The sequence below is a fragment of the Camelus ferus genome, chromosome 11 (assembly GCF_009834535.1).
Source record: "Camelus ferus isolate YT-003-E chromosome 11, BCGSAC_Cfer_1.0, whole genome shotgun sequence".
NCBI classification, from domain to species: domain Eukaryota; kingdom Metazoa; phylum Chordata; class Mammalia; order Artiodactyla; family Camelidae; genus Camelus; species Camelus ferus.
In genome coordinates this window covers 74,391,839-74,405,939 of record NC_045706.1, presented here as the reverse complement: position 1 = coordinate 74,405,939, position 14,101 = coordinate 74,391,839, and the positions used below count along the sequence as shown (strand labels likewise).

Genomic DNA, 14,101 nt, shown 5'->3' with positions numbered 1-14,101 from the left:
TCTTTTTTTAAAATATATTTTTATTGAGTTATAGCCAGTTTACAATGTTGGGTCAATTCCTGGTGCACAGCAATTATCATTATATCTGAGTTTGATTTTTAGACGACATAAATGGGGCTTCAGTGCTAAAGGAATAACCCAAGGGGATCAGAGGCTCCTTAAGAAGTAGGCTCCATGTCACCCCTACACCAGCAGGCAGACGGATGGTTTTCAGAGTTGCTGGTTGCTTAGCGACTAAAATCACTGCCAGAGGGTAGTCCCTCCAAGACAGAATTATAAGCAACGCCCCCAGCCCTCACCATTCAGGCACCTGGTTACCTGTCAGGTGACAAAGTTAGAGGAGGCTGACTGGTTGGACGAGTCAGACTGCCCTTAAACACGTTCTGCACTTTTACATTTTGTGATTCGAGTGCTCAACAGGCAAAGCGCTAATTTTAAGAATGTCAATCTGACACTTTTCCACAGTGCTGAACTCATCAAAATATTTTGGAGTGCGGTGGGCGTCAAAGACTAAAGACGTTCGTCTGCAGTGGCCGTGCCAAGGAGTAGGGTTATATTACAATGACGGTGGGCCAACAGATACAATGACAATAGAGATTTTGTTTAAAAAAAAAAAAAAAAAAGAGGGAGAGATGGGGGGACAGGGAGGAGGAAAGAGAGGAAGAAATAAAGAACTAACGAATGAAAACATTCAAGTTTTAATTATTTTTTTGCACTTGAAAAAAGAAGCGTCTCAGCTGTGAAGTCTGAAGAACTCTCACAGTCGTGAACCTACTAGTATAAACGCAGTAAAGAAGCAGCTCACAGGACACTCACTTCAAAACGCGACGTCTGTTCTGAACATGTGCTCATCTCTCCCCAAATGCTTCCACTGCCCTGAATGAAACGCAGTTGCTGGGGGCTTTTTTCATGCACATATAAAACTTGTGAAAACCCAACTTGCCTGTCTTTCATTCAGTCATGGGACTGACAGCTCAGTTTTACAAAACCCTATTCAGATCTGACTTTATGAGCTCGATTTACAAGTTACTCTCAGCATCTTAAGACAATCTGGTTTTTAACTGTGTCTCTTACCTTCAACTGAGATGTCCTGAATGGCAAAGCGCAGGATGATGGTCCAGATCATGCCCAGCGTCATCTTCACGTTGCCGTCCACGATTTCTGCAGGTGAGAAAACACAAAGAGGGAGACGATCACGTGATCCATGGACAAGGGTCTCCGCTAAGTTAGGGGTTTCCGGGAAGTCTGGACTGCAGAGCTATTGCAAAATATACATATGGAAAGACCACTTTCTGTTTTCGTGAGTGTCGCTGTGTGTCTGGTGTTCATGACCACATCTCCAGTTTCAGTGAATTCCAAGTTAATACTGAGGGCCGATCTTACCTATGCAAAGTCACCGAACACAACCCAGGGGTCTTCCTTAGCCTAGGTGAGCTAAGGTTCAAATACCCAACCACAGAGCACACGGGCTCCGCCTCACTCTATCCCCTTCCCCTGCTGGCAGGTCCTCGGGCCGACGCCGAGTAGTGTCAGTCCTGCCAGACTCACTGGGCGTGCAAGTTCCTTCTCATTCTGATGATCAGTCTGAAGGAGACAGCATCACATTTGACTCTATTTTTTTAAATTTTATTTTATTTTTAAAATTTGGGGTGTGAGGTAATTCGGTTTATTTATTTACTTTTTAGTGGAGGTACCAGGGATTGAACCCAGGACCTCGTGCATGCTAGGCACACGCTCTACCACTGAGCTACACCCTCCCCCTTTACTTGACTCCACTCTTTACAAACGATCCTAGAGCCTGGCCTCCAGTTCATGGTGCCCAGGGCCTGGCAAGGCTGCAGATACGGGAGGTGGGGGGGCAGGGGGACGAGGAGGGTGGGAAGAAGGGGTCCTGCTGCAGGCCCGCTGCCCCACGGGGAGGCCGGAGCACGGCCAGGCCACTCCCATCACACCCGACTCACCTTCAGCCCCGATGGACACCAGTTTCACCCCTTTGCTGGCGATGTAATCCAAGGCCTTGTTGACGTTGGCAATTTTGTGGAACCGCATTTTCCCTCGGTCGGGTTTGGGCAGCCTTTCCCCTGTCGGATGAAGAAGGACTCATGTAAACACAGAAAGTAGCCCCTAGATGCGGAATCAGGATGCCGAAGTTCAGAGTCCGTGCTCTCCTTAAACGGAAATTGGGCGCAGTCCCTTCCCGTCCCCGGTTCCTGCAAACCACAGCATTTTCGAGACCTAATGGACCCGAGGGGAGCCGTCCTGTGAAGGCCACACGCTTTTCAGATCTGCTGGGAGGGTCCAGTTTGGTCTATGAGCCAACTTATAAATGAGTAAGAGAGAAGCTGGCTGGGGCCCCTGCAGCCTTTGGGGCTGCTGACCACTGTGAGGGGGAGTCAGGGAGCCTGGCCCAAATCACGGAGGTGGCTGCCGGGCTGATCTCAGCCTGCCGTCATCCCTCCCGACCGCACCTCTTCAAGGCCGATCGGACCCACAGTCTCAGTCGCCCGCTGAGATTCAGGGCAACGCAGAACTCCTCAGGGACCTCAGCCCCCGTGTCCAGAGCTAGGCCAACATGTACATTGGCTTTTGGCCTGGAAGACGCTTTCTGGAATACTCCCTAGGCATGGAGATGCAGCGTGGTGGGTCATCATGTTAATGTAATTTTTTCTTCTCCTATTCGGTTTCGAGGTGGGTGGCAGAAACATTTTACTTTATTAAAAAAAATTTTCTGCATGGAGGAGGTAGTTAGGTTTGTTTGTTTATCCATGTGTGTATGTATGTATTTAATGGAGGTACTGGGGATGGAACCCAGGACCTCATGCATGCTAAGCACGCACTCTGCCACAGAGCTATACCCTCCCCCTTCAGACACATCATTTTGATAAGTCAGTTTTCAAAAGAATTCATTCTTTTTTTAGAACAGAAAAATAAGTCCAGGCGGATTGTTCTTTGGAAGAGTTTTCTTTGCCAATAACACCACGTTCTTGCCCAGCCAGGTTCAAAGGGAGCTTCTTTTTACTAACAGATGCATCTGCTCACACGTAGAAGTAGATGGATAAGACGGGGTGCAACACCTACGGAAAACGTTTCAGACACACCTGAGATGACTTCCAAAAGCAGCATGAGCTTAAGGCCATTCCGGAAGTCTTCCTCGATGTTCTCGATCTGAGTGCCGGCTTTCCTGAGGTGGGAATTGCACCAGGCAGTGAAGGTCTGCAACAAGAAACACACGCTGCTGCACCCGCCCCGCCAGCACGCAGGCCCCGCCCCTCCATGTGGACCACGCCTGGCACCGTGCTCACGCTGGGGAGGCTGGGAGGCTGCAGCATCCTGGACCTTTAGAGAAAGCAGAGTCTGAGGGAAAGAGTGATTTGACGCCCAGAGGTAAGAGTTTAGTAAAAATTTCCCCTTTGGAGACAAAAAAAAAAAAGTCACTTATTTGGTAAAACAACCTGAGGAATTTTTGCCTTCAGTTTTAAAAGGTACCACGTTGACACCTACCCACGCCCCCGCCTTCTGAAAACCTCTCACTTTGCAGGAGAGACAAACTAAACGAGGATGTGCTGATCCCCGGCACATGGCAGAAATAAGCTCCCCTGCAGAACGGGTGAATAAATAATGAGTAAAGAATGTTCAAAATGTCTTCCTTTAGAGCAGAGGGCGGGTGGCGTTCAAAAAACGGGGAGGGGGAGGGACCCATAACCACTAATTACGTACAACCAGTTTATCCTGGTTGAACAACAGCTCTAAGCTAGTTAACCAACTCAATTAAATAAATTTGCAGTATAGTCAGTCATTAGAAATAATAATAATAACAATACCCTCCTACTGGCATATTCCAGGCCCTGGGCTGGACCCCACATTCCAAAGACAATCAGATACAGCCCTGCCCCGGAAGGGCTCACAGTCCAGTCATGGTACCAGATTTTAGGGCCATATTAAGCGGCAAGATGAACTATATCCTAACGCGGCACCCAAAGTCATTCTCTGTTTATTTTTCAAGCTTCTTTTAACTTGGCTTCCACTTGTGCACTATTTCCTGCCAAAACCAGATTAGAAAAGGCTTCTGGCAGCTGCTGGCTGGGAATGCAAAGTGTCCCTTGTCACACAGCAGCTGCTGGGCCCAGGAACAAAGTGCCCGGCACATTGTGCTGGGGGGAGACACACAAACAGGGCCTGTGTTCTGGGGGGGGGGGGGGGAACGAACCCCTTAAAAATAGACTTCTTCCCAGGAAGACCACAAAAAGACACTGTTTCCATAAAAACGATTTTCCTGGGTAATAAAAAGGATTTTCAAATTGAATAGTCACTTATTTCAAGAACTATGTGATGGTATTCAATTCTAGGGCCAAAGGAAAATGTAGGCATTTTCTTGGATTGACAATAATAAATTTTATCATGAGAGCCTAAACTAATCATTATTTCTCCTAAAACACATCTAAACTTCAGTCAGGTCTAAACAAAAGAGATGCTCGAAGTCATACACTCTGGATCTGCACCCAGTCAATATGGTAGCCATTAGCCATACATGGCTATTGAAATGTAAATTAATTAAAATTAAAGGGAATTAAAATTTCAGTTCCTCAGCTGTGCAGTCTACCTTCCCTGTGCTCAAAGGCCACAAGGTGGCTACTGTATTGGAGGATGCAGACATGCACAGACCATTTCCAGCATCACAGAAAGTCCTATCGGACAGCACTATCTAGGTAATCAAATCCTGGTTTTTGAAGTTAAGAGTGTTAACAAGAGTCTGTTCCTACCTTGGTTCAGAATTCAAGTGGCATGAGAAGGTGTAAAATGAAAAGCCTCCCTCTCTCTCCTGTTCCCAGCCAGCCAGCTCCCTTCCCCAGAGAGAACAACAAATGGATTCCATTTCTTATGTGTCTCTTCAATGACGTTCCCCACACACACACATACACAACACACACATACACACAACACACACACACACACAATCATACCATACACATTGTTCTGCACCTGGCTTTTTTATATTTTTTTAAGAAAAATATAACCTAGGGATCATTCAGTATCAGCAAAGACCACCCCTTTTTTATGGCTGCATAGTATTCCACCATCGTGAATCTACCATTATGTATGTAACCAGCTCCCTATGGATGGACATTTAGGTTGTTTCCAGATAACTAAGCTCATACAGTGAAAAATACCTCAGGCCCAACTTTCAGCCAGCCAGACTGCTTTAAAGCTTTTTTTTTTTGGTTGGTTGGTTGGTTGGTTGTTTTAAGAATAATCATATATGTAAGCTTTCGGGAAACGCACAAGAGAATAGCAGGTTATGATTTTTAAAAACGGAATTGACAGAGGGAAAAATATGGTATAAAATATTTACAGAGCTGCCTTTCTCTAGCTTCTACTTAAAAAACAGGCAAATGTTGCTGGTGTCAATCACCTTACCTCGTTACCATGTTATTTAAGCCCTTTCATAATGAAAGCAGGTCAGAAGCACTTCCGGAAGGAACCCCAAAGCTGTTCATGAAATCAGCGCAAGCTTCCTGCCCCCACAACAGGGCACCGGGAAAGTCTACGTGATACCACCTTTTTATAGGCGCACATACAGCGAAGGCAATGGACCACAGGTAATGACTCAACAGTGCACATCCAGAGAATGAATTTAATCTGAAAGGGTAATTGATTCAGTTAAGTCTAACGAAGTTTCCCTCTCTTTAATAACTATTCCAAAGAGCCAGTAAAGGGGGTGACTAGGCAGTGTACATGCAGAAAAGGGCCCCGACAGCTCTGTGATAATCGCTTGCAAAGAAGCCAGTGCATGCTGGAAAGGAATTTTCAGCTCTGTTAGAATGTTTAATGTTCATTCTATTTACAGTTTTAATTACTGACTGAGCCTGTTCCTATGCATTTTCCACTGTCCTCGGCTTCTGGGAAAAGCCTGCCAATCATGGAGGAGATAAAAACAACCGCGATAACAGCAGTACAAAACCCCACACATTTTACCTAAAGGTGTCTCTGTGGGTTATTTTTTTTTTTTCCTCTGTGTGATAGCGACTGGCATCTTTCAGGTCCCTGGGAACTAAATCTTGGAGAGCAGAATTGGAACCAAAATAGGTCCACATGGTTTTGGAGGTAGGCTCCTTGGTTCAAACCCAGATTGCCTAGGCAGGGTCCTTTCTTAATAGAAACAGTGTTCTGTGGACCAGACTCAGACCATCGAGGAAAGAGGCCTCTGTCTCTCCAGCCCACAGCTCACCTCGGAAGCAGCCTCGTCACTTCTGAGGTCCCCCAACCTCCTCTCCTGCCTCCAACTCAAACCTTCCTCTGCCTCTCTTCTAGAGGACGGCTCCCTCCCGGCTCCTGGGCACCCAGTGGCAAATGCATATACTTTTTGCATCTTGAAAATAAGCACATAAAAAAACTTTCTGAGCCACAAAGAGGGAACTAAGATGGGAACTCTCCTCCAGACAGGAAAGGCTGATGCTTCCAGTCCTCTTCGCCCTCCAAAGAGGCTCACGACAAAGTGAAGAGAACAAGTGTTCAAGACACAGAGAGAAAGATGCAAAGGTGTGGAAGTCACTGTCTCACGACGTATACTCTTGAGGTCACGGGAGCAAATACTAGCATTTCTTCTGGAAACATCCAGAATCATAGACCATAAGCCACTGGCCAGGATGGACAGTCCTGTGGGTGCAGACTGGCCTCCCTGCCCATACGGGCCCCTCCCTGGCCATGGCACCGAAACTGTCCATAGAGAGCACAGGCAGAGGGCCCGGGGGGCAAGGCCATGTGCCCGTGACTCACAGTACTATGTTTCCACGTGGAAAGTCTGAAGGACACTCACCCACCAGCAGTCGCTGCCCCGTCATGTTCCTGAACACGATCCAGAGGCCCAGCCAAGGCTCCTCAACTCCCGAGACACGGCAGCTGAGAAAAATGCCAGTCGGAGCAGTTTCCCAAGAGTATCTGTGGGCGAGAATCACCCACCTCTTTCAGAGACGCACCTTCTTCCTTGAAGAACTTACTAGCCGAGTCCCAAGTGCACAGGAACCGTGAGACCACTGCGCTTCTCGAAGTCAAACTGTACAACAGGACAAACAGCCCAACGTGCTTAATGCCAAAAAAGCACCTCCGTGCTTACTGAAACGTTGAGATAAGCCTGTATCACTGAACACTAGGCGTTTGTATCTGGTGTCTTCGTAAGTTAAGTAATAAGTTAACTCAGCCTAGAGACGTAACCTGCTCTGCAGATGGTTCCAAAGGGAGACGGGAAGACAAGGTCTTTCCATCAAAATGAGCGCCAGCTGTGAGTATTTACAACATTTGTTTCAGTAACACAGGTTTGCATCTCTGCCTGGAAGAGACTGTCACCTGGAGACACAAACGAGGACAAAAGAGCCAGCCCGGAACTGGACACGGTTCTCTGAGTACGAGTCCATTTCATGCCATTTTCCAGCAAGAAGGCTCCTGGGCTGGGCTGGCCCCTGTAGGACCACCCTGTTCAATTTATGGTTCCATTTTCTCCAAACAAAAATCTGACAACACAACAGCTGTCAATCTCCTTTACAGTCTGTTAATGAGCTTTTACTTTCATAGTAACTACATAAAATACCAAGTTCAGACCCCATTTCCTGATGTGGGGACTCATTACAGCCCAGGGCGTTTCTGGATGAAACAGAACTCACCCAGGTAAGGAGGGGCAGCGCCCCCGAGAGGGAGCCGGGAGGTCAGGCAGAGCCTGGTCCCGCCCACAGCCATGGCCCAGGCCTCGGATTCTTTTTCTGACTCCAACACCATGCAATTATCTGTGCTTCATGTCCTGACACTTTCCCAGCTACAAATTTAATATAATAATAATAATAATAATAATAATAATAAAACTGTCATGATCAAGTTTATGAAACAGTTCAAAAGGTTATGACACAACATTGTAAACTGACTATACTTCAATAAAATATATATGTGTGCGTACACACACACACACACACACACACACACACACAAGGTTATCAGGAGAAGGAATACGAAGGCCGGCTGCCACGAACTACCCCAAGGGCACCGAACAGCCCCTCACAAAAAACTACTGATGACCATGACTCTGCTGGTTTTCCGAAAATGCTCCATTTATTTTCCTGTTTACAACAATCACTTTGATAGTGTTTTCTTTTCCACTTCACAAATTCCCAATTTGCCAAGATTCCTTGTAATCACTTTTCCTAGTTCTTTTAAAATAACTGAAAAGTGGCGGGGTGGGGGGGTGGGCATCTAGAAAGATGCGCACATTTGTAAACCCTCTGGTTGGGGAAGAGAGGAGGGGCAGCGCTAGCATTTACGGAAGGGGCGCTGTCCTCAGGAAGGGCAGGGAGAGGGTGGAAGTCCCTGCCACCCATGTGGCTGGCGGAGGTGGATGTGCTGGTCCACCATGAAGCTTCCCCACCCCCTCAGCCAGAAAGACCCCGACCCGCGCATCACAGGAGGAACTGCCCCGGGTGAGCCCTGCAAACGCTCCAGTGCCCGGAGAAATGGGCCACTCCGGGAGCACACCAGACACCGGCAGAGTGACCTTAAGTGTAACGATTCAGACACTCAGCCATCTTTGAAAGCATTAACAAAGTGTCTCTGCTGGAGCCTGTGCTAATGTGAAGGAAAAGCTGGGCTGGTCTAACAAGATAACTCACAAGTCTAGGAATGTGAAGGAGAGGCTGGCCTGGGCTAACAATTCTAAGTATTGGAATACTGATCTGAGTTCTGCTGGACTAACTTGTAAATCTAAGTTAATTAGTGTTGGATTGCTGTTTATGTTTTTTTGCTAGCCAACTGGATTTTCAAAGATACATATCTGGCTTTGGAATGTTGGTTTGCTGCCTCCCTGCCTCCACTTTCGTGATGATAATGTTGCTAAAGTTGTTCCATGCCTATTGGCCGAATACCCCAAGCTTGTACTTTACCCTATAAAACCTCATGTGCACGTCTTGAAGGTGCTCAGAGCTTTGGAGCAGAAGCCCCTCTGAGCCCGCCGGTATAATACATCTGAGTACTCCAACCCTCCGAGTGGTGCTTGTTTCTTGACTGGCCTGTCGTTTCCATAACACTAACATCGGGTGTTCTCCGGACCCAGAAGTCACTCACAACGGTGCCTGTGTGTCCAGCACGGAACACTGAATAATCATGTGCTCTTGAAAAAATTGCAGACCTTCCAGGTTAAGCACCCAGTACACTCTGCAACGACACACAACATTTAACAAATGGAACCAGAGCAAGAAGTATGCAAGTCTGAGTGTGAATTGCGAGGGTGCGGCACGTGCTCCAATCAATTCCCAGATGGAAGTCCGTTTGGGGCCCGCGTGTTCTCATAACTTGCATAACCAGGCGTCTAATGACACAGTGGGCAGCCCTTTTACTCCCCGCCCACAAATCTCTGCTTAGTCCCCAAGATGCTGCCAGATGACATAGCACGCGACAGCTTGGTTTAGCAGTCCCTGAGAAACACGGCCCTAAAAGCCGAAGCCTGGTCTGTGACCAGCGCGGGGTCTGGTGCGGGCAAGACGGCCCGTCTCTCCTGTGGCCTATTTCTTCCCCTCAACAATGCACTATTAACTTCATTCTCCTGGTTGGCTGGGAAGTATGATGAATGGTAAAGGATGGGGAAACGTTTTGCAAATATAAATTCTATAGAAACACAAAAGAACAGTGGTCAGTGATGGCAATTCAAAGAAACTCGAGGCGCTCTGGGGTTTAAGAGAAAGGGAAGGGAGTCACTGCACGGAGCCAGCCACGGTCACGGCGTACGTCTACTTGAGCACAGGAGACACTCCAGCTCCCAGAACCAAGCATAACCTGTTGCTTAGCATCTTTCATAGACTCATAGTCGGCTGCTGCGCGGACAGAAACGGGGTGCAAGAATGGCTGTGATGCAGGAGCCCAGAACCATGCCAGGTCTCCACCCCTCCTGGTTTGACACAAGGACGCACCCACCCCGCCGTTCAAAGAACCAAGGACATCCCCGGCACATCTTAACTTCCTCATGGCACAAGGTGCTCAGAACACTAGTTTTTGTTGAAGGGGGTAAAAATACTTTACCCATGCATTTAAAAAAAATATATATATTCACATACGTTCATATAAAGGGCTACCTTCGAATCAGGACTGGGTTCATGACACACCAGATAAAATGAGCCATAAAATTAACCCGTGTAAAAAGGTAAATTCCATGACATTCCATTGGATGTCCACAACGGGTTCCCAGCCTTCTACCTGCCTGCAAGCACATGCATTTATTTTATTTTAATTGAAGTATAGTCACTTTAAAACATTGCATCAATTTCTGGTGTGCAGCATCATGTTTCAGTCGTACATACACATACATATATTCCTTTTCATATTCTTTTCATTGTAGGTCACTACAAGACAGTGAATACAGTTCCCTGTGCTGTGCAGGAGAAACTGAGGAATTCAGTGTTTATCTATTTTATATGTAGTAGTCAGTGTCTGCAAATCTCAAGCTCCCAATTTATCCCCTCACCCGCTTGCCCTCCAGTAACCAGAAGTTTGTTTTCTGTGTCTGTGAGTCTGTTTCCATTTTGTAAATAAGTTCATTTGTGTCTTTTTTTTTTTTTTTTAAGATTCCACATATGAGAAGCACACATATTTTAAATCAAAGAACCAAAAATGAGCAGAGCGGCCTCCGGTCCTGCCTCCGTCACCTGTGGCACCGAGCGGGCCCAGCGCCCAGCAGGCACAACGCCCGGGCTCACACGTGCACAGCTGGTGCCCATTTGATTTTTTTTTTAATACTTCAAGCTTAATATTTATGACTTCAGTCATAAATAAGTTGGAACCTCATCAGTACCAAAAGCTGCTGGTAACTTGAGCACCAGGGAAGCTCACAAACAGAAACTTAATTACTGAAAGACAAAGTAAGAAGGAAAAAAGAGGGGCAGCCTTCTCCCACTGATTCATCCCCACAAACACCGCCCGCAAGCAGGAGGCAGGACCCCTTTCGAGCCAGTGTGAGAACACCTAACAACCTCGACCTCTCGTTAAGGGCATCAAAGCCGACTGGCAGCTCAAATGGGGCTGTCACCACCGGAACCTTTAAGGACTTGGAAGGGAAGCAGGGAAAAGCCTGTCAGAAATACCCGGTGTGTGACACCACCACCTGGAACAGTCTAAAAACACCCATGGCCGTGACACACAGAGAAGCGGGGATCTTGGTTTTGTGTTCTAGACGGTGCCGGGAACACAGTGGCACTCGGTAACTGTTCGTTAAATAACATCTTATTTGACAGACTTTCCGGGACAGATCAAAGAAGACAGCAATCATATGGTACTTATCGCTCTAAATACCATATGAAAGAAAAATACCATATGATATCACCTACATGTGGAATCTAAAAAAATGACACAAATGAACTTATTTACAAAACAGAGAGACTCACAGACATAGAAAACAAACTTATGGTTACCGGGGGAAAAGGGGGTGAGAAAGGATGAATTGGGATTTTGGTATTTGCAGATATTAACTACCATATATAAAATAGATAAACAATAAGGTCCTACTGTACAGCACAGGAAACTATATTCACTACCTTGCAATAGACTATAATGAAAAGGAATATATGTAGGTACATGTATGACTGAAACATGATGCTGCACACCAGAAACTGGCACAACATTGTAAACCGACTATACTTTAATTTAAAAAAAAAAAACCTATTAAAAATCAGAAGACATTTAAAAAAAGACAGCAATCAAAATTTTTAACTGAAAAAATAAACACCATAAAGCTAAAACTCTGTCTCTATCCAAGTTCCAGGTTTTTAAAAAATTATTATTATCATGTCAAACCTAACTAGAGAAACCTTAAATGTTAAAAAAAAAAAAAAACCAGACTCAGTAATCTTGCTTCCCAAAAAATACTTCGTAAAAAATAAAAGGCAGCCTCTCTGCAAAGGGTCTCTCAAAATAGACTCAGACTCATGGACGACACTTTCAGTGGAAGGTTAGAGATGGCTCTCCCAGCACTTGAAAGACAGTCCTAGCCAGGTCTGGTTTTAATCATGAATTTGAGGCTTCAATCACCGGGCTCACACGGCTGACTTCCATTTAGTCCCTGGAGGTTCAGAAACTCACTCAAAACTCTGTGCTGAGGCTGTGTAACCGGGGCAAAGATGCTCTTCAGTTTTCCCTTTTTGTTTTAAAGCCAAGTGTAGCCCAGACTTGTTTTTGTTTAAGGGATGACCTGTGTGATATGTGGAGTTTGCTCCCGAACTCCCAGAAAGGATGGCAGAGATTAACGTTGTGGCCTCTGGAACGAGGAAACAGCTAAACAAGGTACTTCATGCTCGGGAGACTCTGAGCTTCGACGGGGAGGTCTGTGGCGGCCCTTTCTCTGCTACTCTGCAACTCCATCCATCCCAAACTTGTCTCGTCTTGCGTACAGATGAGAGACGCGCTGTGTTCAGTCAGGACCACCCTCCTTCCTCCCACAGGGAGGTCTGCACCATCCAGATGTGAACTTCTCTACTCCGAACTATAAACGTGGCCCATCTGCTTCTCCTCTGAACAGGTTGTAACTCGTCCCCGGTGTTCTCGGTCCGTTAATTCACATCTCTAACATGCATTTATTTTTACATTTGTCTCACAGTCTTGATTTTTCCCTTATGTACAAACTGCCTTGTAATAGTTTTTCTTCTAAAAAGAAGTCAACATTCAAATAGGCTAAAATATTCACTATTCTGGTCTAAACATTACTGATTTTGACGGAGGCAGATGGTGACTACACGCAAGAACGACACACCACACTAACTGAAACCTGCCGTTCCTCCCTTGTCCTGTGAAACGACAGCTGTCCAGAGGCTCAGCTTACGGCATTCCTTTTTCATGTCAAACTCTCCATTTAAAACCCAACGTGTGTCCCCGTGTTCCCTCTTATACAGGTTGCCATAAATAATATTGGATTTGGGTTGAATTATTTAGCACTTTTCTCTGTTTCATAAAAAAAGTCTTACGTTCATCTTGAAGCTAAAGCATTTCCGCCTGTTAATTTCCTCCCAGCTCATGGAAGTTCCCTACAAACATTTTATTACCACTTCCAGGAGTCCTTGTTACTCATTCCCCTGACCCCTCCTTTTCATCTCTGTAATCTCCCAGGTGGAGGTGAGCAACACAGCAAGGACATCGAACACTTCTCTGAGCCACTGTCTCCCGAACCCAGTCCACCATCCACGCCACCTCCACTTTAATTCCAAGGGATGGTTTAAAATTCTTGAAACAACATCTTCATCATAAAAAAATACACAGGAAACTATATTCAATATCTTATAATAACCTTTAATGAAAAAGAAACTGAAAATGAATATACGTATGTATATGCATGACTGGGACATCGTGCTGTACACCAGGAACTGACACTTTGTAACTGATTGTACTTCAATTATTTAAAAAAAAAAAAAAGTATTATAAAGGAACCAAAAAACTAAAAATAAAAAAGTAAAAAATAAATAAAAAATAAAATAATGTTACAGCATTCTGTCTTTTAAAGGACAGTTTACAAGTGATCTTGATGAAACTCCTCGTTTTAACTGTTACACGAAAAAAAAAGGTGAAGATTAGAAAAAGATGCCTCCCAAACTATTTTAGGACCAAAAGCCTATGTTAAACTAACCAAACCAAATATCTACAGAATCGAAGTTTAAGTCGTTTTTGCTCTGAAGTATTAATTTCTTAACGGTAAGCTCAAAGAACCACATGAAAGCTACTGGTACCCGGGTCATCCGAGCTGAAAGATGTCCCAAGGCCAAGAGCCTGACTTAGCCAGCGGCTGGGAGTTCTGTGGGGTCACACCTGCCTCCCCCAGGCTGGCACAACCTCCGTGGAGAATTCCTCTGAGGACTTTCTGGTAAGCGAGCATCTAAGGCTCCCCAAAACAGCCTTACATACAATTGCTCCTGAGCTACGCTTCCCAAAATAACCTGTCCCCTTGGAGCCTGGGTAATTATGGGGCGTCCTGGCTCTGTGACCGGGCAGACTCAACTGCTGCTCGGCTGTAGGCAACAGTAACAGGCACCGTGCTTGTACCAATCTCCTTCTGAGGACGAACTCAAGTTTCAAGAAAAGCACACCGATGTTT

The 14,101-nt window shown here is 45.8% G+C and overlaps 1 protein-coding gene across 1 annotated transcript in view; it reads right to left on the bottom strand.

Moving 5' to 3' along the window:
- Nucleotides 1-14,101, bottom strand: part of ACTN2 (actinin alpha 2) — a 64,386-nt gene that overhangs the window by 36,254 nt on the left and 14,031 nt on the right. Inside the window, exons 2-4 of the mRNA XM_032491921.1 lie at nucleotides 3,099-3,213; nucleotides 1,962-2,081; nucleotides 1,075-1,161 (exon numbers count right to left, since the gene is read on the bottom strand). Coding sequence (XP_032347812.1) covers nucleotides 1,075-1,161; nucleotides 1,962-2,081; nucleotides 3,099-3,213 — 322 coding nt within the window. The remainder of the gene's footprint in view (nucleotides 1-1,074; nucleotides 1,162-1,961; nucleotides 2,082-3,098; nucleotides 3,214-14,101) is intronic.